The sequence below is a fragment of the Mesitornis unicolor genome, unplaced genomic scaffold, assembly GCF_000695765.1.
Source record: "Mesitornis unicolor isolate BGI_N332 unplaced genomic scaffold, ASM69576v1 scaffold51803, whole genome shotgun sequence".
In the NCBI taxonomy this organism is placed as follows: domain Eukaryota; kingdom Metazoa; phylum Chordata; class Aves; order Mesitornithiformes; family Mesitornithidae; genus Mesitornis; species Mesitornis unicolor.
This window is the reverse complement of record NW_010173601.1, coordinates 1-24,508: the sequence shown is the minus strand read 5'-3', so window position 1 is coordinate 24,508 and position 24,508 is coordinate 1. Positions and strand designations below refer to the sequence as shown.

Here is a 24,508-nt window from a genome sequence, read left to right as displayed (position 1 = left end):
ACTGGATGATCTTTTGAGATTCCTTCCAACTCCGAACATTCTGTGATTCTATGATTCTATTCATTGGGGAAGGAGAGATGCAGTACAGCTCTTCTGTTTCAATGCACAGGATCAGTCGATGAGAAATAAGCAATACTAGTACTAATACTTCAGGTTCTGCAAGTAGTATCAGTTTCTAATACTGATGGAGCTTTGGATGTACTTAAGTCTCCCTTTTTGATGTTTTGTGCTGCTGTTTCTTGTGGGGAAAAAAAGGTGTGTGTGATTTGTTGTTTTTTTTTTTTTTTTGAGTTGACCGTAAACAGTAGGTAGTGAGAAATATTTGGGTTTTTTGGGTTTTGTTTGTTTTTTTTTCCTTAACAGAGAAGGATTCTGCCCAAGCCAACAAGAAAAAGCCGCACAAAAAACAAGCAAAAGCGTCCCAGAAGGTAAGTAAATAATAATGATTCAGTATGACAGCCTTCTTTTGTAACTTGGTAGTGTGGTCAAGTAATGTTTAGTTAAGTTTTTGAGAACTCATTCAAGTGATTGGGTGATCTTGTCTGTTCTCTTACTACTTGAAATACTATCTGCCACTTAACGGCTGAAGAGCGTAGTAAAAAGCTTGTCTTTGGGCACTGTGTTGCGTTTCTTTGAACTCCATCTGTATTTCCAGCTACAGTCATAGACAATTTTTAGGCAGCAGTACTGGCCTAAGAAACCTCAAACTGCTCTTTCTGTTAACTGCAGTGTGCTGACAGGAATTTTTTGTTTTTTAAGCTGTAGGAAGAGCCACTGCCACATCATGTGCTAGACTGTATGGAAGACAGGGCTGGCACACTGAGGGGATGCAGTGAAGGAGAGAGTGGTTGAGGAGGGGTGTGGGTATGAATAGTCCTGGGTCTGAATTTAAAAACAGTAGTATAGTCTGTTTCTGTTAATGGTCTTCCTGCTGTCATCTAGTCTCTTATTGCTAGACATGCAATACTACTATGTCTATGTGGATGTCAGTGCTGCTTCTATACTGTTCTCTATCTTACTGTATCATGTAGACAATGTCTTAAAAGTTTGTCTTCCTTATTACATGTGCATGTTCCTGTAACTTCTCCCAGACTCAGTGTTATACCTGTATCATGTCTGTTACTGTATTCTGAAATCTTCAGGCATAGAATTTAAAAGTGCAGTTTCAAAGTACTCATCTAGCTGCAGTCCTGCCTTTGGAGGGCTCTGTATTATGTTGAAACTAGTATCACATAGTGGGTAGAAAAGTTGGCATCTGTGTACATGGTTAGCATGCTGCTGCTTTCAGCAGAAGGGAAGGAGTCCCTTTCTAAGCCTGGGAGTGAATCAGACTGATACTGTTGTAAAACTAATGAGTATATTGTGAAACGCAGAAATGTAATTGATGCTTGTTTCCCTTAGCCATCCCAGTCTTTGAAAGTTTGTAATGCTGCTGTAGACACAGGTCTTAGTTACTAGTGATACTGCCTTGAAACTGCAGATAGAGAAGCTGTAAAACTCACTAGTCATCTAGATTCGTACACAAAATAACCTGGGTTAATTTTTCCTCATTTGGGGTTAGTTCTGAACAGTTCAAGAGCACAAATGTAGACTTCAAGCAGTCTTCTGAGCATGGACTAAACTTACTAACTAGACTTTTCTTGTAACACATTGGTGTTTTAAGCCACGTGGGTTTGAACAGATAAAAAAAACCCAGTGTTTTCAAAACTCTGTCTCCTGTAAACATACTCTGTGTGGTTGAAGATACTTGCACACTTAAACTCTTTTTTGTCTCTAGCAAAATTGCAGATGGGACAACTTGTTTTTTATTTAAGTAAAATTTTTCTTAAATATGTAGAAAGAAAAGAGCATTTCAAGACCATTGCCGCAGAGTTATGTGTGATCTAAAAGGTCATAAACCTGGCTACTGACTTTCTTCCCCCTCATGCAGTCAAGCTTCTGCTCTCTGTAGAATTCAGCTTTTATTTTTGCATGACCTGTGAAAAGGTGTGGTATTGTCACAATGCAGCATTAAAATGCAAAACCAACACCACCACCAAAATGCCACTGAATTTTCAGCTAATGCATGTTGTGAAAGGTTTAAGCCTTGGCAAATTGGAAAGTTTGGCAAGAGGACATGTTTTAATGATACATATGTGGCATTTCAGCCGTACGCTTACTGCAGTGCATGATGCCATTCTTGAAGACCTGGTTTTCCCAAGTGAAATTGTGGGCAAGAGAATCCGTGTAAAACTGGACGGCAGCAGGCTCATAAAAGTCCATTTGGACAAAGCACAACAGAACAATGTTGAACACAAGGTAAACCAAAAACTTTCCTTTCTTGTGCAGGGTGGGGTGGCGTTTTGACATAGCAAAGAGGCTGCTTATGTGATACAGCAAAAGACATCGGGTTGTGGCAGTAGAGATGCTTCTGTTTGTATTTGGAGTAAGATGCTGAAGATGAGGCAAGACAATTTTAAACTGAAGCTTTAGTTCAACTTGCCAAAAACCCTGGATTGTAAAGTAGCTATATTGGTTCCCTCATGGGAACAGTGTTTTGTTGTTTGGAGGTTTTTCCTGTTAGTTCGGGGTTTTTTTGTTGCTTTTAAATGAAGCACTTAGTTTTGACCTTAAACATGTACTTGGTACAGCCTGAAGTCCCCCATCATTTTGCTTAGTGTTTTTTTTTCTGTGGGGGGCATGTTTCAGACCGGTCAGCTCTCTGGGTCTTCTATGGTTGCAAATCAGGTTTCAGATGTTCTTCAGAAAACTTCATCTTTGTAAAGGGTCAGCCACCTTAATCTAGAAGAAAATAATCAGCCTGAGAGTTCACATCAGAATGAAGATGCAGTGGGAAATAGCATAGTACCTGTAGTATGTTAATATAGATTTTACTTCTTTACACAGCATTTATAAACAAGATTGTTTGTCTTCACAGGTTGAAACATTTTCTGGTGTCTACAAGAAGCTCACAGGCAAAGATGTGGTGTTTGAATTTCCAGAATTCCAGCTGTAAAGTGCAAAAAATGGCTGAATAAACAACTATTCATATAACAGAGTAATTTCATTTAAATTTTGAACTGTATAAATGTATGTGGGGATTACCTGGTTCATGGGATGTTTCTGCTGTCTGGATGAGTGATGTTTGTGTTTCCAAGTATGATGTCACCACTGATAGTCCTGATAGGTTGTTCTTGGCAATGTTGCGACACAACTCTGGACAAAAGAAGTCCAGAGTCTGCAAAAAGAACTGACATTGAAAAACAAACTGAAGTATATTGAGTCTTGCCTTCTGCAGAGAATGTGGAGAATTGCTGTAGAGCAGTGGAACAGTTTTGCACACAGGGATACTTGTTGGAGACCTACGTGTTTCTGACACTGGAAGAAGTCTATGTAGTGGGTGATGTGACCTGTGAAACATACATGGAGCAGTGACACTTACTGAACAGTGAGCAGTGAAAAAGGGAAATATGTTGTGTGAGATATAGTTTGAATTTGAGGTAACTTTCTTGCTCCTTAAGTGGCAAAATTACTTGCCAGTTATGTTTAACAACACTTTTCAGCAAGTAACTTTTTTTTCAGCTCAAGGAAGAGAGTGAAGTTGGCATGTAAATGTTTGGAGCAATTTATTTGACTTCAGTACTTCACTGTAGTGAACACGCTGTTCTTTTACTTAGGAGTAAATGCTTAATCCAGTAAAAGGTACCTAATTACGGAGACAGCCTGTCAGGTGGAGAGCTAGGTAGGTAACTGCCTGTGTACCAGCAGCCATTAGTAACTTGCATCTTCCTGCCTGAGAGCAGGTGGAGGACAAGTGTTGAGGGCCTTTGTAACTTCCTTTTCCCATTTACTGTGGTTTTGGTTGCTTTTCATTTGATATCTCTTCAGCTGTGAAGAACTAAAAGTTTAAAACAAGTTCTGCATAGCTTTTTGCTTTGAAAAAGTGAAGGTTTTTAAGTCATGCTTTAACTAATGTTTAGTAGGACAGGACAGATAGCCATATGCTGTTACTTTTGGTGCAGAGAATGCAAAGAGAACAAGGAAAACACATTGGCCCTGTTGAAATTAGTAGTTTCTTTCCTGCCACTTACCTACAAGGTTTGAATGTTCGCCCAAAAAAAGCAGGCTGTATCTTTGAGGAAGCAGGCTTTGTATCTGTACCTCAAGGCCTTTTTCTTTCTCCTTTTCAAACTTCTGTTTGATGTATAGCTTTTATTCTTAATTGATTCCTTGACTATTTATTGTTCATCTCAGAGATTCAGCAGAAGTGACTTCATCAACTTTCCTTAGAATTAGATGAGGGAAGTTTTAGGTATATAATAACCCTGATTCCTGGCTGCTTGTGTAAAGAAAAGATCGTATAGCAGAAGGATTGCTAATACTTTAGAATTAAAGCTTTTATTGTTAAAGTGGATATTACACAGGTTGGAAACACCCCCTCCACTCAGCCCTCCCCAAATAATAATAGTCTCAAGTGAGACATGTTACTAAGCTTCCCACTACAGCAGTCACAGATGGTAGCCTATGCAAATAAGTATTTGCTGGTGTGGTTTGGAAGAAGCAGCCTGGGGAGTATTTGGAGACATACCAGATGTTAACTACCTTTAGTTAGAGGTTGGTGAGTCTGCTGGGGCTGTGTAGCATCTGCAAGAAGAGGTCATGCTCAGACAGCAAGCTGCAGTAGACACTGTCTTCTACTTCATGGTAAAATGTAACTCAGGTTTGATCTCTTCATAGTAATAAAAATGTCAGTAGCGTTTCTAGTTCTGAAGTGCTGGGAGAGGGGTAAGTAGGGGAGGAGAAATCTAGTAAACTGAATGTGAAGACTGCGAATGTTCCCAGGCATTGCCAGCTGGCTATAGATTTTTCTTGGCTCTTGTTGCAAGCCCTTTGAACTAAATGAAATGCAAAGACCCATGATGGCCCCATAAGCAAATCCTTTGAGTGAAAGAATAACGCTGTCAAAGCCATTTATGGTTCTTACATCAGCAAAGCTACAAGTAAATGTGGATTTTTGTGGCAGAAAAATACCAGATTGTGTAGTTTGCAAAAGACTTTAGTCCTAGTTTACCTTTATTCATGGACTCCCTTGTGTGTGAGTGTCAGTGATACAGTCAGACAACTCCCTCTGTCCCTCCACAAGCATAGCAAGTGAATGCCTGCAATCTGGAAAGTCAGTTGATGCCATCTGGTGAAGTGCTAATGAGGCTGCGGGAGTACTGGTGTCAAATGTTACCTTAACCTAAACAGGCTCCATATGAGATGATGCTAGACTTTTCCTATACCTTTGAACTCTGGACGCATGATCCCTCAGGAGTTTATCAGATGGTACAGAATGCGCCATCGCTTTTTTGCAGACTAAAGAGTCTGTGCAGCAGTAGTATGTGGGTAACATTAACGTGGAGAGACAATTGCATACTGAAGAGTATAAAAAGTCCGATTCTTTCCTGTAGTAGCCCAAAATGAGAAGCTAAGTCTTTAAGTCTGTTAGGTGCTCTTGAGACTTGCAGCTGATGCTAGAGCTTTCATTGCTTACTCTGCATGAATCCTTTCACAAATATCTTCAAATATTTTTGTCTGTGAGGAAAGTCACTCTCTGTTGACATCCCTTTGAAAAGGTGTGTAGGTGTGTTACAATTCTTGTGTGGCAGAACTTGCTTGAAGTTTTGGGTGGTAAGTATTTGACATATCTTCTATTAGTTTGATAATTTGATGCATGATAACATCATGTCTGTTCAGCCTCTTGAGTGTAAGTGGGAGCATCTGGCCAGTTTTAATGTAGTGATCCTCACACTGAGTAGTTTTAAAAGGAAATCCTGTCACTTTTGCATTATAGACTGAAGGATTCTATTTCCTATGCTTTCATTTTTCTTAAGTTTTCTAAGTGGGAGGCCTGAGTTTGATTCTCTGAATCTCTGTTATATCTAAAAGCTAGAGTAATGCCAAGAAGCTAGACCTCTTCCTCTTTGTGGGATGTGCTTTCTAGCTCTCTAGAGGTGTATCAGGATGACAAGATATTGATCACAGAAAGCCGTGAAGTCTCATGAAAAGAAGTCTTGTGGTTAGGCTGAGGGAGCGTGAGTTTTCCTGTCTTCCATACGGGCCTCAGTGCAGCATTGATCAGTGTGAGTGGTTGACCCCTTTATAATGAAGTGGCTTTTCTGTGCCTCTTTCTGCCTGCCTTAGGAGTGCTTATGTGAAAAACCTGTGTTCTGCTGAGAGCAAGCGACAGAGGTGACAGGAGCATCTCTTTGTACTAGTGCTCTGTTCCCTACAGCTGCATGTAAAGGTTCTTATTTATGTCTTGTGATCAAGAGGAGAAAGTTTGTTGGATTTGTTGCAGTCTGCAAGTTCAGTATTCCCTCTACCTTCCAGTTACCATTACTCTCTTTTTTTTTTCCCCAGGAAAATAATTCTTAAGCTTTGCAATGAGCTGTTGCTAAATGATTAATAACTAATGTTTTTCAGTACTGGATATTGTGCTGACATGTCTGGCTCAGTTTTGATTTGCCCTTGAAGCAGCAAAGAGAATTAAAGCCAGGCACTGAAGAGATTATGCTAATTTTAGAGATGTGTAGTAACAGAAGAAGCTGTTTCTGTACTACTGCTGCAGTGAATGAAGCTCAGATATATTCTGCAAAAAAGGTTAGTGGAACACCACTAATGATGTTGAAGGCCAGATTTTGCACAGCTGCAAAGTTAAACCTGCATTGCTGTTTCTGCACTGACACTTCCTGCCATACGTCTCATGTATTGCACAGAAGAGGTGGTAAGAAGAGCTGGTGTCTTGCTGTTCCTAGAGGTACAGTGGTGCTCTCTGCCTTATAGGCCTGCTAAGACTGTGAGGTTCGGATGCTCATATTCACAGGGACAGATATACAGGCTGTTATCTTGACATTTAATAAAGTTGTTTCCTATTTTCTTGGCTAAACAATTACTGTTAGGTGAAGCCAAAGGTGATGGGACACATCATTACATTGTCTAGGGAGCTGAGGAGGGGATGCATTCAGCATGCTGGTGTGCAGATCTGTACCATGGAGGAGTCATGCATCTATCTGCTGTATCTCCTGGCCTGTTTTCAGGAGTTTGCCTTAGCATGCTTACTAAGGGCTGGTTAGCAAAGCAGCCCGCCCTTTCAAGAACTGGAACTGCATTTGTGATGGCCTACGATAAACTGAGCTCCAGTTTGGGGATTGGGAATTTTAATCCACTGGGAAAACTTGATTAGGAATGTTGATACCACTGGATGTTTAGCCAAACCGAGGGGAGAATTAGTGTCTTCTCATGACAACAACATTTTAAAAAAGCCATTGTTTTTAAATAACTGTTTAATCCTCTAGTAGACACAAAGGTAATGCCAACTGACTATGGAAAGAATAGAAGAATTTGCCTGAAGGCTTCTGAAATGTATAACCATTTTATTTCCCATTTTCTGACAGAAGACTTGTTCATATCCTTTTACAACCAGTTTACTTTTGTCTTTGAGATTTTGGTTGGTTTCAATCCAAGACTTCTACCTATAGTTATGTCAACATGGTGTGTAACTTGAGCTTAAAGGCTGGGTAGATGTTGAGATGTGGGTCAAGCTGAGGTACCTGGTGTGTTTTACTGTGTACCCTAGCCTCTGAAGGCTAGCCTTCTCCAACTGGCAGGGGTGGCTGAAAGGCTTATGAATCAGCTCTTCAAGTGCTACAGTGTCTCAGGCATATTAACATTATGAAGAACTTTAGCATAGAGCCAACAGCTATTGTGGCCTGGTGATGGTTTACGTTGCTCCTGTGTAGTCCATGCATCAGTGCCTCAATTTGCACCTAGTAGCCTGATTTAGGTGATGCACCAATGTGGCTCTACAACTTCCAGTTGGCTTTCTGGGTGGGCGAAGGATGCTTATGCCTTTCTGTAAGGGGACTGCACCCTTTCATTTCTCTTAGGTGAAAGAAAACCATGTACTTGCTTATTTTCCCCTATCCTACAGAAAACACTTTTGCTGCCTTTACAGTGTTTGCCCTTTCCTTTTGAACTCTGGTCACTTATGTTTATTTTTCATGTCTGTTTCCCCAGTGTTTAATCCTACCTTTTTTACTAACTTTCCCTGAAGTGGCTCTATTTCTCCCTTGAATTCTGTTTCTGGCCTCAAAGTTATTTGCCTTTGTTTACAAGGAGAGTAGATATGTATGTAAATAGCCATTGCCTTTGCCGTCGTAATATGATCTTCAAAGGCTTGGACTGCAGTCACTTCGCTGCATTCTTTACATCAGATGTTTCTCTTGGCAAGTTGCTGCCAACAGAGTTCTGCAAGAGCCCAATCCTGCTAATTGCCTTCTGCTCCCACTGAACTAACGGGGCTTGTGTGCATAAAACTGAACTTTCAGATTAGAGTTGCTGTGGGCTAGTGAAACAGGAGCTGTGGTGGGGAAGGAGGTTGCACACCCCAGGGCAGGGGAGGGGTTTGCTGGGAGAAAAGATACAGCATGTGAGCAGAGCAGGAAAAGACTGCATCACTACCGTGTATCATCAGCTTGTACTGCAACCCCCACCGCAGCATGAAGTCCCCAATGGAGTGGACCTACACCTCCTGTGAGAGGTTGGCAGAGAAGTAAACACACACATGCATGTGATCCTATAACAGCTTATGCTAGTCCCCTCAGTCTGAAAGCTTTTTGGTGCTCTGATACTTTTCTGGTCTTGGGACTGTGGAAGATGGAAAGGAAACCTCCTGCCACTGCCCTGGTTTTCCCATCAGAGGTCAAATGCTGGGAATTACCCAGGCTCCTGTCTCACTGGGTGCTTGCTTACAGCATGACCCCTCAAGCTCTAGCTGGGGAAACTGGGAGTGGGGAACAGTGGCGTGAGCAGGGATAGGGGCAGATGGTTTGCAAGCCTTTTTTGTTAAAGAAGCTTATCAGAGCTACAGCCTTACAAATATACTGGGTATTCATTGGTATAGATGTTATCGGTGCTCTGTATTTGCCCTGGAAGTTGAGAGTGAAGCCAGTAGTATCTGCTGAAGTATAAACTGTAAAAAAGACAGGGAGGTGTTCTCAAAAATCCCACTTCCCACAGTCAGCTGACTCTGGTTCTGTACTGCCCAAGTGTATGTGCAGTGCTGCAGTTTATCCAGTGCTCAAGCTAGTCCCACTGTTTAAGAGGGAAAACAGAATTGTACAACTGTTTAGAGGTTATAGACAAGGATTTCTGCCTTTTTACCCTCGTTGATGCAGAAAGTGATACCAAAATTAAAGAAAACCGAAAAACAGTCAACAAACTCCAAACTTCATTAAGAAGACTGCCATGTGAATAATTTAGCATTTATGTTATTGTGGAGTTTTCACACTCAGCTGTGAAATAGTTGCATGTTGAGCAGAACAAGTCAAGAATACTACAGCTAATTGCAAGAATGGAGAGAATTTCATTAAGAGTGTGTTAATTATCCGTGTAAGATGCTTGTATTCGGTGCTACACTTTGTGTGTTTTTATATCTGCTGAAGCAAAGCAAGAAAAGTGCTGTGCTGGGGCAGTGTGCATGCATGGCTTGGAGCTGAATAGATGTAAATGGTTAAAAAGGGGTTCTCTGCTAGAGAGGAGGAGGGGAGAGTAAGAGTGCATTCCCAAAAAAGTACATTCCCAAAATAAGAAGCTTACATCATGGACCTCTTCAGCTTTCCCACACTTCTTTCCTAATTATTGTCCTGCAGGACAGCTGATCTATTTCAAACAGGAAGCTGTTTACAGATAACACTTGCAACTGTTTTGTCTGATTTGTTGAACTGTCGAAAAGGAAAAGACAACCTCTTTTCAAATTAAAAACTGTCAGACTTCTGTAAACAGCAGCAATGAGGTTCATCTGTGCAGTGTCCCTGCAGGCACAGAGCGTTCTGCAGTTCCCATTTTCTCAGCAACCATAAGGTAAGAGACTTCTATACTTTCACTCTTTGGAAGCATGTAGAGGAAAAAGCCCGGGTGTTTGTTAGGAGGCTACCTTGTAAGTGGCAGAATATGATTGATGATCCCCATGAAGTAAGGGAAGGTAAGAGAAATAAGAGCTTGCTTGATTCTATCAGCTAATGTTGGACCTTTCTGTTGAGAGACAACCATGTGGATTAGATCACTGAATTCCTGTCTAGTGTCGGGTTTGTATTCAAAATGTACAAATGCCATTGGAAGAGCTCGCTTTCCTTTCAGCAGAGAAGAACAAAACAGCATATGAAGTTTAATTTTTACTACAGTTGAAACTTTTTGCAGTTCATTAATGGGTTGTGATTCCCAGTAACAGATAATATTTCAGTTTAATTTTGGAAATATTAAGTGCTTTTCTCCATCCTTTATCTGCATTCCTAAGCAGCTGGCTCTTTTCCACTTTAAAAAGTGAGCTTTTAATACAGCTGCAAAGCAGAGAATGAAGGCTGACATTGCAGAAGTGAAGCAGATGACAGGAGAGCCACTAAGAGCTAAAATTATACCACTGAGTAATGAAGAGTAAACTCGGTGAAAACCAAATCAAGTTGTAAGTAGTATACAGGAATACTTTATGAAATTTAAGGTTATAAAATCTTGGTCTAAATTTGCTGGGATATGAGAGTCAGCCGAACTTCAGTAACCAAAAGGCCACATGCCTGCTCTTCATACATGAGATACGAAAAGTAGGATTCATAAAAGGACTTGTGAGTTTCCATTCTTACCTCTGTGCATATATATGCATGTGCTTAATGTAGGGAGTGAAATTTAGGGAGGGATTGTTCTCTAGCAAAATAAAATCACAGCGGAGAACTGAAATACCCAAATTCACTTGCAGTACAGTGAAACAGAGCGTCTGGACTGGAAGTACTACAACTTTGATACTCGGATATGGAAAGATTTAAAAAATGTAGCAGGAAACTATTGCCATTCCCTTCTCTGTAGCTGAGATCTTTTGAATTTCATATTTATATAATCATTTTCATGGTCGTGATAATTTAAGGCATTATAGTCACCAGAGAATATAAAACAAACACTTGTTCTCACTTGTAACAATGATATTAAGATCTTTTCATTTGTGAATCTCGTTAGATCTATCTCTAAATTTTTGTTGTGCTACTGATGCAGCATAAGTAAGGTATGCAGATGTTGTAGACAAGAAGTAATATTTCCAAGTTGAGTATTCCTTTTAAAAATGTTTAGACTATCTTTCAGAAAATTCCTAGGTGTGTCTGTTAAAATGAAATTACTGTTTTAATTAATACATTGAAGAGAATACGTAACTTAAAGTTATAGTCAAAAAGGCATTTTAAATATGGTGTCCTACAGACAGCAGAGAATTGCAGTGTGGAAGCAGCAGAAATCTGTGTAATTTATAAATTGTGTGTTACCTTGTATGCTATTTTTTTCTGATTACGTTTGAGTGATTTTTACACTGTTTAAAGCTCTATTTAGTCATCCTTAGGGCTGTCAAAAAACTCGAACCAGAATCCCTTTGAAGTAGGAAGGCTTTTGGCAAAGTAGCTTTTTAAAGAAAAATGCAAATTTTCCAGGGTAGTTCAGTTCTTTTGCCAAAGTATTTTGGCTGAAAACCAGAAGAGTTTAGCCAAAAATGTTCTCATGATGTCTCCTGGGAAGTGTAGTTTGTTCTTTGCATAGCATTTAACTACTGGCTGGACTTCCATGTTTCCTGTAAGGCCGTGTGGTCAGGGTCTCATTATTTTCATTTCCTGTAGAGGAGTGTTAGAATGTATTTTGGGAAAGGTAGTCTGGTTGAAGAGGTCACAGACTGGGCTCATAAGAAGTCAACTGTAGGAAAAGCCCCTTGGATTCCTGCTTGATAACTACCTGGCAGCTTAAAATTCAAGCGCTGCCTTCCAGTTTGCATATGAACTACAGACAATCCTTGTGGGCCTTGAGAGTAGGACCCTTCAAGAGGGTTTGATGTGTCAGTAAAAGGCTTAAAGCCATGCAAACATTTTTTTTAAGAAGATTTTAAAAAGTTTCTTACACATTGCCAACTTCTATGTAAGAAATACTCAATTTTATACATTGGGAACTGAAAGCTGTGAGGGAGTGTGGCTGGATTTTGAGAGCTAGGTAAACTCTTAAGGCAACTGGAAAACAACCTACTAGGTGCCTGAAGCTTTAGAAAGAGGTGGTTTTGAAAATCCAACGAGTTGGATTTTCAACAAGAGTTGGAGTTTCATCTCACCCATCTAAGTGCCTCTTTGAGATGAGGTGGGGGACGATGATGACCAAACAACAAAACAAATCAAACCTCCAGTCCTGGCTGATTTGCCTATAGCTGTGTAACATGTCTAGGCAAGATGAGAATTGAAGTTGGTTTGTTCAAGTTCTTCATTGCTAGACCAGTCTCTTACGTGTTTATTAGGATCCAAGGATCCTTAGCTGCTGTGACTAATTGGATGCTGCTTCTTCAACACTGTATCAGAAGAGTAGTTAGGAGGTCCATAGGGTGTCCCAGAGGCCAGAACAGTAGGATAGATGGTGAGTTTTAGAGTTTGCATTGGTTTCCTTGTACACTGAATCACAGAAATTTTTGAGTTGGAAGGTACCTTTAAAGATCATCTAGTCCAACAGTAAAGCACCTGAATGAAATGTAGACATGAATAAATTGCTTCGCAATGCTGCCAGTTAGATACCTGGCTCCAGACCAAGAATCCACAATGTTTACATGCTATATCGATTGAATGGAGGAGAGCTAAATGCTGAAGAAAGTGAGTCACCACAGCCAGCAAAGCATGAAATGGCCATAGCAGCTGGCTGGAAAATGCTTGTGAGGGAGATGCTCCAGGATTCCCTCTGCTGGATGTGGGAGCAGATAAATTCACCACCTTTAGTGCCAAGTGCCTTCAGGAACTTGAGATCCAGAAGCTGGCACCTTGCCTTGAGTGTATGTGCCCAGTTGTCCTTCAAGCACGGATACTTTGAAAACTGGCTCTGTAAAAACAGTTTTCTATAGTTCTCTTTGAAAATGGACTGCTGCTACCCAGCCGTCATGTAATAATCTACTGTCCAGGAGCACTTACCTGGAAAGCAGGAGATCTGCATGCAGTTCATGGCACTGTTTCAAACCCCCACCTCCTATCTGCTGGAAAGGTGCCCTCGTCACTGACTTACATGGTAATTTGAAAGTGGGACCACTGAACATCCAGGATTGTGTCCACAGCTCCCAAGTCAGTCTCTGATGTTGATACTGCTTTGATTTTTAGAAAAGAGAGAACCTAAACAATCCAGGGAAGTCTGTTCCTTTAGCATGAACATTCCGGTAAGAAGCTAGTCTGCAAGAGAGAGGCATCTCTCCACCATGTTTTGGGAGGGAATGGCGGTGTTTTCTATTAACCTTGCTGCTTACAGTGTGCTTAGAGGAGACTGAAGAAGTTTGGACACATTTCCTTAGTATGGGCATAAGTGGGCTATGTGGGAGAATAGTGTCTTGTCACTCTCTTCAGGCAAGACATTGGCCATCTCTTGTCTGATCAGTAAAAAAAATTAGGCACCCAAGTAAGTTTTCAAACAAAACCACAGACACCTCCTGCCTCTTAAGGTGGCTAAATTGTTAGGTGAAAGTTTTGAATGCTTTGTTTGGACTTGGGAAGAGGCTGTAGATACAGATTAAGTGGTATTGTTGACAGCATTGATTAAGGCTCTCATCTGGAGGTTTCAGGGGTGAAGAATGGGAGCCAATTATGGATAGTGGAAAGAGAAACTACTTCAACTCTGGCTGGATTTTTGAGTGGGCACCTTAAAGAATAAAGCTGTATCCATTGCTGTGCTCAGGTTCCTGGTGCCTGTCTAGTTGTAAGCATGGCTCCCTCTGTGATTGCTTTTTTTTTCTGGTCCCGTGACTTGTGAACAGTGGAATAAACACGAATAACAACAAGAAATCCTACAGATAACACTCTAGGACTTTCAGTCTAATTTGAGTGATTTTTCAGGCTTAGTTGTGGATTCCTCCAAATTCACCTGTGATGGTGCTGATGTTTTTAGCTAATACTGAAACTTGCTGATAATAGGTATGCATTTATTTATCTTTAGTGGGCTCCTTAGAGATAGTCTGTGGGCCTCCAAGAGATCATGGATGAGGGGTTGATTTGTTCTCCATCTGATCTGAATGCTGAGGGCAGTCTGCTCATTTCTGAGCTGCAAGGGCTGGAGAATGAAGCTTACATGAAGTAGTGCTTGGCTGGCTAAAGAACACACTGTGTGGAAACTCAGGGGTTCACAGATCATTCACCTTCACAAAGGAAGGCACCAAAATACCTCATATTAATTTTAAAAGGCTTCACAAGCACTTCTTTAAATGAATCTTGTACACCAAGGGCTGCTGATTATATCAGAGTTAAGGGGAAACGAGAAAGCATGGAAGTTTTTCTAAGGACATAAGTAGAATTTTATGATTACCATCAGAGAAGGATTTATAAGAGATCATCTAATGTTTGGGAATTAAAGAGCTTTAAAAAAATATCTGAAGGAACTGGCAATGTATGATGGCATGGCAATTATGGCAAATCAAAATAAAAATAAGACAAGAATGTAATGAAGGTAAACAGGAAACAGCAAAAAATGTCTTGCATAGAAAAAGAAAAAGCAAAACATCTCTCAATGAGCTCTCATGTCAGAAGGGTGTTAATGAAAAAAGCGAGTCTGTGATAGCTGACTGGTTATTGGAGTTAAGTAGAAGAAACATTAAGGAAATAGACACCGAGAACATGTGGCAGAGCAAAGGAAGCACCCCTCGTGTGTGCTGCAGAGGCTCCAAAGTGGTGGATTGCTCAGCAGCATCCACAGATGCATTTGCAATGTGTCTCTCTAGTTGTGCAATGAACTTCCAGTTTAAAACCAATGCAGAGATGAGGCAAGATGATGTAATGAGAGCCATGTTACGAGCTTCAGATGAAAAACCTCATTATTAGAGGTTTTCTTCCTTTGCTGTTTAATACTTTCATGTCAGAATTGCCTTTCATGTATTTGTGGAGTGCCAAAAACTCTCTAGTCACTCTCTCCTTTCTTTTTTTATAAATGTTACATAAAACCTTCATAAATAGATGAACCTATAACGGTAATTTATAATTAAATAGTTCAAAATTAGTTAAAAATCCTGAGACAGCATACATAGCTCTTTTCTTATGTCTGCTCCTTTTAAATAATTCTGAACATAATCCTAAAGTTTAAAACTTCAAGGAAGAATTATGGATTTTTCAGTACCATCTTTCTTTTGAATTTTCAAGAGCAGTCCTTGAAAGGACAAGGCATATTTCTTCACAGAGCACTCACAGATAATCTTTGCTTGTTTTGTTGAGGAAATAGCAAAGAGACACCTGATTTGTCTAAAGAAGTCCTTGTGACATTCTTCAGTAGTATATGAGAATTCCTACCAGTTTCCAAAAATTTTCTTGTCTTGAGTGTCATGTCTCCAGAATTGTTCAGGTTGGATTATTTAAATTTAACTGTGTCTTATATGTGGAGGCAACTGTATTATATTCGTGTTTCATGGAGATAGGTAAATAGGTTATATACTAGATGTGCTTCAAATGACCATTGGTTTTTATGCAGACCATGCCCACTGCTTCGTCTACTTCCACAGTACTATGGGTATAAAGGAAACTGTTGAAAAACAGTGCTCTCTCTAAATGCTAGGGTGGTTTCACTGTCAACTTGAAGCCCTCCCATCTGAAAAGAGACCAGTTGGATGTGCCATGTCTTGCAAATCCTGAGTTTAGTTTCTGGATGACCTCAGTCAAGCTTGTGTAAGCAGTGCCAACTTGATAAGCCAAGGGAAGCTGGTATCAGCTGCAACAGCGTGTGTGTCTCCTTTCTTGTAAAAATAAATCCTTTGGCACTTGATGTCAGGGTCTGTCAGGTGCTTTGTTAATGGTTTTGGTCATAATAGTTTTTATTCTGTCTATTAAGCAACTCTCTATTTAAACGTGCATTTGCCCATTTAGTCTTGGTTTGCATATGATTACATTCACACTGTTCCTTGATTTTAGGCAAGATTATGTTAAATGTTACAACTAGTGTTGGATGCGTGGAGTTTCTGACATGTTCAGAGCTGATTTCTCTGTATCTTTTTGGCAGCACTGAGTAGCTGTGTCAAGTCTCATTTTTGTTTTTGTTCATTCTTTGTTTGCCTAAGTCAACTGGCAGATGCTGGGATTTCAGCCGGGGCAAGGTCAGTGTACTCGTTAACACCTCTGAAGCCTTTTCTTTTACTGGCAGTTGCATAATCAGAGCAGCAGCATTAGTTTTTGCTCCTATAAATGCTGAACAGATACACGCCGAGGTTCAAGTGATCACTGCTTAGCTGATGTGCAGCTTCTTAATTTGTGCACAAATGGACTCTGGTCATGTTCTAGCTGTGTGGAAGAGGCATCTGCTGCTACTGTCAGAGAATTTGTTGAGTACCAAAGCAGGTGGAGATGCCAGTAGTTATCATTTACTTAACACAGCTTGTTATATTCTTCCCTAGAAATGTACATTGTTAAAATAAAGAAATCTCTTGGGGCAGTTGGTTAGATGGAAGGACCTTAATTAAAAAATCCCAAAGGGAGTCTTTTTGTAGAAGAAACATCTTGGCATACAGATAAGGGAAGTTACACCTTCAGTTTATATGAATTCAGATAAATGCCCTTGTTTGCAAATCGTGTTTTACACATTCTATTTGTTTTTTTTCTGAATTCACATTTCTTTTTCAAAATGAGACAAGTTTGTCAAAAGCATCTCAGACCTCCATGCAGTCACTTGAACTCTTTCTTTTAAATCTTTGTAAACCAGTTCACTGTACATGGCAAAGGATTTTGAATGTCATAGGATAAGAGCTGCTCTGGGAAATGTTTTGCCACTGTAAGATTTTCTTTCAGCTGGCTACCATTTGGCATACTTTGTAAGTGGGATCATGACTGTTGCAATGATACAGACTGATTAGTGAAAATCTACTGTAGCATACTAGTGTAAGAATACTTTGACTTCTGAGAACTTTGTTAATTTCTAGTCTTCTTCAGGAATTGCATATCTTTGCATGTGCTTTTACTCAGTCATGTCAGATCCATACAAACCTGGTTGGTTTGTTAGTTTGATTTTCCCCACTGCATTTTGCTTCTACAACAATTTGTATACCAACCATATATTTTCCCTTAATCTGGGGAGCTGCTTTGGTAATCTTCCCCTTCCTCTTGTCTTCTTTCGCTTATCTGCCCTTCAAAAGGTGTTTCAGGGCTCTAGGAGTGAAAGGATGTTCAATAGCACTATTGCTATCAAGTTCACCCTTCAGTTGTCCAGTAAAGGCATATGGCTGTATTTCCTGTGGGGAAAAAAAAAGAAAAGCTTGCTTTTTATTCTGATGCTCTTAAGCTTTCTCTTGCATTGAGGTTTGCTGTTTTACTGAAGGTATTGTTGGTCATTGTGTCACCAATGTAATCTCTTTCTTTCCTTTTCCCAGGCTTCTGGGAGCTGATATGAAAGGTTCAGCATCAGATCGTGTGCAGGGTTATTTGGTCTCTGCAGATCCCTAGCCTGAGAATAAAAATAACCTTTTGTTGCAATTGCATTGACACTACCCCTGTTCAAATGCAAGATTTTGATCATGCGTGCTTATATACTATAGTGTTTTCGTACATTGAGGATATCATTCTGAGAAGTGTGTCCTTGTCATTTGAGGATAACACTCTTGGATCATTTCCATGACACTTGATGGCTTGTATGCTATTGCAAAATGCCTCATGTTGTTTTATCTCCTATGCTCTGTATCTTTAACTGGACATTATTTTCCATTGCAGCCTGGTATTTTGCCATATCTTTCCTTCTTTTAAAATGTTCCCACTCTAATTATGTGCTGGGTTGTTGTGGTTTTTTTGGTGAATTTAGTCCCTTCATTCACTTGCACATCCTTTTTTCTGTTTTCTGTATGCTGCTGGCACATGAGGGCACAGTTTTGTAACCCACTGAAGGTCATCTCAGCTGCGGCCAGGGGCATTTCTTTCCCAGGCTGGCAACATTTTTCACAGAAATGATGGCCATTTTACCCTCACCAGGAACCAAGAAACTAAATCAACTGAAAAATAACATTTCAAAAAGAAGAATAGCTTTCTGCTGATGTAGCAGCCTTTGCTGTCTCATGATGGGATCAGCTGGTGGTTGGTGATGGTACAGAGAAGGGCAGGGTAATGTGTGGCTGCAGCTGGGGAGCCAGGCTGCTGTTAATCTTCCTGTAGATTGGCTTAGTTAATTTACTGACTCTGGGACTCCCCTCACCTAACTTGATGTATATACAAGGCTGAGCTAGTTAGACTGGGCAATGAATAGGTGCCTATAGAGTTAATAATCTGTTCTGTTTTAGGAAGAAATGAATCCCTATGCCAAGGTGCCTTTCTCTGACTTGATTATATGGGGAGCTCAGGTTGATTTTCATAGGCTGAGTGCCTGACATAGAACAGTAAAATTCCACCCAAGGGTTGGCTTATAACTTCTGCTAGTTTGAAATCTGTATCTGAGCAAAGTTGTCGTCATAAATAGGTATCTCCTAATGCCAGCTGTGCACTGTCCTGTTTGCTTCTTGAGGTGTCATACTTGCAGCACTGGGAAGGACTGGGCAGCAGTCAAGTGGCTTCCCTTTGTTCTTAAAACCTCCTTTAAATGTAGCTGTGGCATATCTAATACATGAGAAAATGGGGACAAAAGCTGTTTCTGCTCTGTTGTGTTTGTTGTTCTCCTCAGTGAGGAGTGGGATGTTGGGGAAACCAAGAGCAAACTTTTCTCCCATCCACTTGCACTCTGGGATGGTGCTATTTCTCCCCCATCCTTTCTCTGCAATTTGCACCTGGTCAGGTGTCTCTGGTTTTTCACTTTTGCCTTGTGTTTCTCCCACTAGTAGTCTACAGCCTATGCCTCATCTCTTGTCCTTACTCTTCCTCTAGCCTTGTAGTTAGGTGCTTTGGTTAGATTTTTATCTTCTATTGACCTCTCCCTATGTTTATACACCAGTCAACTGTGGGATACAAGAATGGAATGCAAGGAAAAAAGAGCACTCATTTTGCTCCTTTTTAGTCTAGTGAACTGCCACTAGGCTTGAGCTGGCTTCTTCTGTGCTTCCACTCTGTGCTTTAATCTGCCATGCTTGGGTGTAGTCTAATTTCACTTACTGCATCCATCCAATGGAAGCAATTACTGGAGCTCTGGGTTCAAATCCTTTTAAGTTAAGCATGTCCAGTGCTGGCAATTCTCACCTTTCAATTCAATTCTTGGGTGGCATCTCTGTTGTGCAAAGGGTATGTGCCACTGCTGACATGTGTGAGGTGGTTGTATAGGGCCTTCATAGACCTTTCTGCCTCATTGCTGTGCCTTCAAAAATGTAGCTGTGGGACTGGGAGCACCCTTAACAGATTCAGTTTGCATTTTAAGCCTGTCCAGTGCCCTCATGAAAACAACTGTCAGGGCCACCTGGAAAAAGTCTGAGCTCCTGGAGGGTGAGAATATGTTGGAAAGCATAAGTTGGCTGAATGGACATTAATCACTTAAATATTGCACAAATATCTCAACTTCTGCAGCCAGTCCTAAACCTCTATGGATGTGGATGGCTGAAAGCCCTAAGCTTTCAGAAAAGATTGAGTTATATGATTGCCCTAAAGCTTCAGAAATAAGATGACAAATGCGTATGTGAATAAAGTGTATTTATCCTAGAGCATGCTCCACATCATTAATGGATTCTTGGTGAATCCTTGGTGTTTTATTTCCTACAGATGGTTGTGTGGGATAGCATCAGGTTCTTACATGGATGCTGTATAGGAGTGAAGTTCAACTGAGACAACTTAAGACCGAGGCTCTAGAACTGTCATCTGTATTTGAACCCTGCATTGTTTGGATTTTGTGGTGGTTGAGAATGCTGAAAATTTGATCTGAAATACATGAAGGATGGCACCCAAAATCACAACCTATTTCTATAAATTACAGCTGCAAATGAGTCTGTAGCAGAGGTCTTGTAATCTGCTAAAGACTTTAAGACATTGTGGGAGAAATTTTGTTTAGCATTTCTAGTTATCTGACAGATGCACAAAGATAAAATTCTACTTGAGTCCTACTCTCTACCATCTAAAAAACATACAGAGCTATTGTAAGAGATTTGGCACTTGGGGCAAGAAATCATGTGGGTCCCATCTCCCTCTAGTTACAGTTTTGAAAACATACTTACCCCTTTCTGCACTATCTTCATCTCACCCTTGCTGAAGCTCTGATTTTATTGTTTCAGCACAGATGACAGTAAGTTATTTCTGTCATAAACTGACTTCAGCAGAGCTACACTTGAAAGAAATTTGTCTCAATTTTAAAAAACATTATTCTCAATGAAAAGTGAGGCTACTATTTCTATGTATGACAAGGGCACCTACATTGCACAGTCGGTGTACAGTCCCTTACACCTCACAAACATCAGCTGAGGGAATAGCTCTATTGAGGCAGAATTAAGTGTACTTTGGGGAGTAACCAATGATTTCCTATCAGTTAGGCTTTTAGGTAATGTTAGCTTCCCATCAGCTTAGACTCACTCTTGTCCTCTACAGCAAACCTTGCTGTTCTTCAGCATCGTCATGATCTGCAATGTGTTATGTCTCTGCTTTATGTTACTCCATGCTCCGTAGATTTCACAGAGACTTTGTAGCCATGGCAGTTATGGTTCTCATTTTTTGCAATTCTATGGTATTAACATTTAGGGATTTTTTTTTTTTACACATAGAATTTACCTTCAGAGCAATGCAAAGTTATGAAAATGATCTCCCATTGTTTAAGCAGTTTTATAATTGATTCTGATTTTTACATTCTGGTTAGGTGGTGAACTGTTGATTACCCTAGGTAATGCACAAGGGAACTGGGAGGACAAATGAGAAAACACTTAGATAAAGCAAAATCATAGCTACACAAAACATCTGTAGGTTAGGATGGTCAGCAAAGCTGTAATGGAGAAAGAAGAGGTCAGCAACACAGGTTTCATTTCCAGTGTGAAAGACATCTTCTCCAGGGAATGATTCTGCAGCCCTCGGGCCAAGGGGTGAAAAGCAGCTTGTTGTCCTTTCTGCCACTTCCCGCTTCCCCTGGAAATGTATCCCTGATCTGTGCTGGGCACTGGTGTTGCCTTTGTAGCCCTGGGTCTTAATTAATCTTTTTTTTTTTTTTATAATCTGTTCACAATGTTTGAAATAACGTGAGGTCTATGGCACAGCCTGACAGCCTGGCACTTCAGTGGTGTGGTTTTGTGGGCGTGTGTTGCATCCATTAGGACGTGGCTTGGGTCCTGCTGGGGCGTTTGAGGACATGCAGTCTGCCAGATAGTTCTGGGAGGTGTCGGGATGTGGATGACAAGGACTTTAAAAACCAGGGGAGTTAGAAGTGATGAAAGCTGTTGATGTGTCTGTGGTGCTGACTCAAACCTCCTTGGGAAAATCACCCACTAAATGTGACTCTGCACCTGCAAACTCCTGTCTGTAGCAGGAACATATTCAATTCAGAATACAGGTAATTCAGCTCAGATCCCCAAAAATGAAGTATAGGTTTAAAAACAGTAATCAAAAAAAATCAAAATAAGAGTGCAAACAACTCAGTAATAGTGAAATATAAACAGCTGAAAGAGGAGTTCCATAGGATTATACAGAAAATACAGCCACTGTGTAGCTGTTGGCTGGCTGAGCGTTAATGCCAGTGAACATAATTTTCCTTCTGCATTTCTCAGCCATTTGGATTCAACCAGGCAGATCATCTGTGCTGTTGCTTCTAGGTCCAAAATAATGGCATGCAATAAGCCGCTGGCCCTGGTGGAGCAGCTGCTGGCAGCTACAGGATCTTCATGCACGAGGCATTTGCTGGCTGAAGTGATCTCCAAGCTTTCCATCCACAGCTGGGGGGAAGCGGGGGAGCTCGAGGAGTGCTGGGTGCCAGCTGGCCTGCCTCATCCTGCAGTGGTTTTGAGTAAGCCTGTGGTGCCTCAGGGATTTGCTCATGACCTCTCAAGGACTTGTCACTTGAAGCCTAGCTTAATAAACTTTTTCTCTCTTGGCAACTAAGGCAGATTCCCCAAAGCTGACAGGTCTCAGAAGCTGTTTTGAAATTATTGTGCTGGTTGCATTGGTATGTTTCCATTCCTAGTGGGAAAATATGCATTTTGCTTGGCTTTTTTTTTTTTTAAAAGGCAAGTCCATGTAAATGTTGCCTTTTCTCCTCCTCTCATTTTTATCAAAGCTTTCAGTTTATGCTGATTTAATGGCCACCATTATAAGTGGTGCAATTTGACTCCTGACCCCTGTATAGACAGTAAGAAAATACTCATACTTTTACAAGTGCTGAACATCTCTAGGTTTCTCTCTGTCATTGGTCTTACCAATGCTGAAGATGCTCCAAATACCAGGGCTAATGAAGTGTTTGAAAGAACAGGTTGGCACCTTTTTCTGAGAACCAGTTTCAGTGGGATTTAGTTTTCTATATGCCTTTATAAATCTGGTCTGGAAGGACTTGAAGGTAAGTCAAAAAGGCAAGAAATCGTACAGGACTTTAAAATGAAAGGTACTGCTGTAGCACATACCAGGAGATCAAACTCTTATTTCAGTCACGTGAGGCAATCTTAGCTGCAGAGGAGAAGGTTTCTTTTTAAAGCAGAAAAAGGTGGAGAAAGTGATACCCAAAGTGCTTTTGGTTTGATTTCTACTAGTGATGTGTTCCTTTACTGAAGCTGCAGACTCTATAATTTAACCTACAACCTCTTCAGTGATTTCCTTTATTAGTGGCTCTTCTCAGACCAAGGTAATTTCCTGAGTATTCGTATGTGTCCAGGTGTTGTGACCTGACTGACACTAAGAAGCTCTGTTTTCTTGAACGAGTTCCTTTTCTCTGCGAGTTGAGCTGTCACAAGGTAGGGTCAGGGGTATCCCCTGTGCCTTTAAGGCTTGTAAGCCCCACAGCAGCAGGCAGTGGGAAATGTGATGAAGCTTTGTTGGAGGATTTGTTTTCCCCAGAAAGTCCTTCATATCTGGGTGCTGAGCAGAGCCACCAGGCAGCCCTGACAGTTCTCTGCTGCTCAGTGTCTCATCTCTGAGCTGTGTAGAAGTTTGCAAAGGCAGATTAATATTTAACGTACCTGGCGGCCTTGATCTTTCAGTTGTAGTCTGGATACCATCTAAAACCTCATAAAATGCAACCAGATGAGGTGATGCTGCCTTTTTATTCACTAATGCAGAGATGGGAGCACTCTCCTAATTTCAATTCCTTCTTCCATCTCAGGGTATTTCATTGCCATCTCAGACTCATGTGTCAAGAATCCTTATCATCAGCCTGCTGGATGCTCATACTGAAACTCCTTAATTTCCAGGCTTTCAAGCTATCTACCTGAACCATTTGGCTTGAAAGCCTCTTTGTCTGATCTCCTTCTGGATCCTGACGTGCTCCTGATACAAATAAAAGGTGGGATGCCCTGCCTAGGATGTGTTGCAGGCTGGTGGCCTGGTTCTATCCTGGGCTGTGAGGTGGGAGCTGTGGGCTGAGGCAGGCAGGACCCACGTCGTCTGTTTGCTCAGCCCACAGAGCATCAGTGTGGCTGTCATCTAGGATGGTCCTGCTCCCTGAACCTCAAAGGTGGCTGCTGCTGAGGCTTAAACACCTATGTTCAGGTGTCTGAAAGAGACTTTATGGCCTGAGTCTCTGCCACGTCCTCCTGGCTTGCTGAGGCAGCCGACTCGCTGCTCTCTGCTTTCCAACATAGGGAGAGTATGTCCCTAACTTGGTGGTGTGAAGCCCCTCACTTTCCAGTCTACCAACACTGACTGGTCCTAGAAGCCTTTGAAGGGAAGATCTGGAGAAATGCCCTTCTCCTCAACCTTTCATCTTGGCTAGTCTTTGTTGCTCTCTTTTGCTTGCTGACTGTTGTGAATCACGGACTTGACAAAAAGAGACAGGACTGTCCACTGTGAATATCATGAGCTTTTCTAGGCCACAAAGTACACTGAGATGCAGTACCTTGTACCCTGGGGTTAAGAATCTCTTTCTGGGGAGATGTGGCCAGATTCAAGCATAATGCGTGTGAAGTGATTTGTTTGATATGCACATGAGGCTCTTTGGGAGAATAGTGCTATCACAGGAACATGATACTTCAAAACTATATCAAGACTGAGGTCAAATAGTTTGTATAGGCCAAGGGCCTGACCTGGTTTCCAAGACAGCAGAGGACAACAACATAGCAAAAAAAAAAAAAAAGTTTTCTGCTGCTTTTGTCCGTCAGAGCCCTGGGGAGCTGGGCTGGTTCCTGCTTCTCCATGGCAGTAGAAGCTTTATATCCAAATTTCGATTGCTCTTCCTTTCCTTTGCAACTGTTGCTGTTCTCTATGTCCACCTTTATGTTGTGCCTTCTTTTCCAGTTCTGGTTTCTCATCCTTGGGTTGCAAAATTAAGTTTTGCCTGCACTTTCGAGAAGCCTTGAGTGATGTTTGATATTTGAGCAGCCAACGTTTGTACTTCTGTGGGTTTCTGTGCTCCTAGCAATACCTGAGCTAGGTATTTTAAAGCTGATTCAGACACATAT

The 24,508-nt window shown here is 41.0% G+C and overlaps 1 protein-coding gene across 1 annotated transcript; it reads left to right on the top strand.

The window, feature by feature from the left end:
* Nucleotides 1-363: 363 nt before the first annotated feature.
* On the top strand, nucleotides 364-3,041 carry LOC104534821 (40S ribosomal protein S7; the record flags this gene model as incomplete). Its single annotated transcript, XM_010180766.1, has 3 exons — nucleotides 364-428; nucleotides 2,148-2,298; nucleotides 2,918-3,041. Coding segments are annotated over 3 exons (294 nt in total), but the record flags the coding sequence as incomplete, so codon positions are not given.
* Between the last annotated feature and the right edge of the window lie 21,467 nt (nucleotides 3,042-24,508).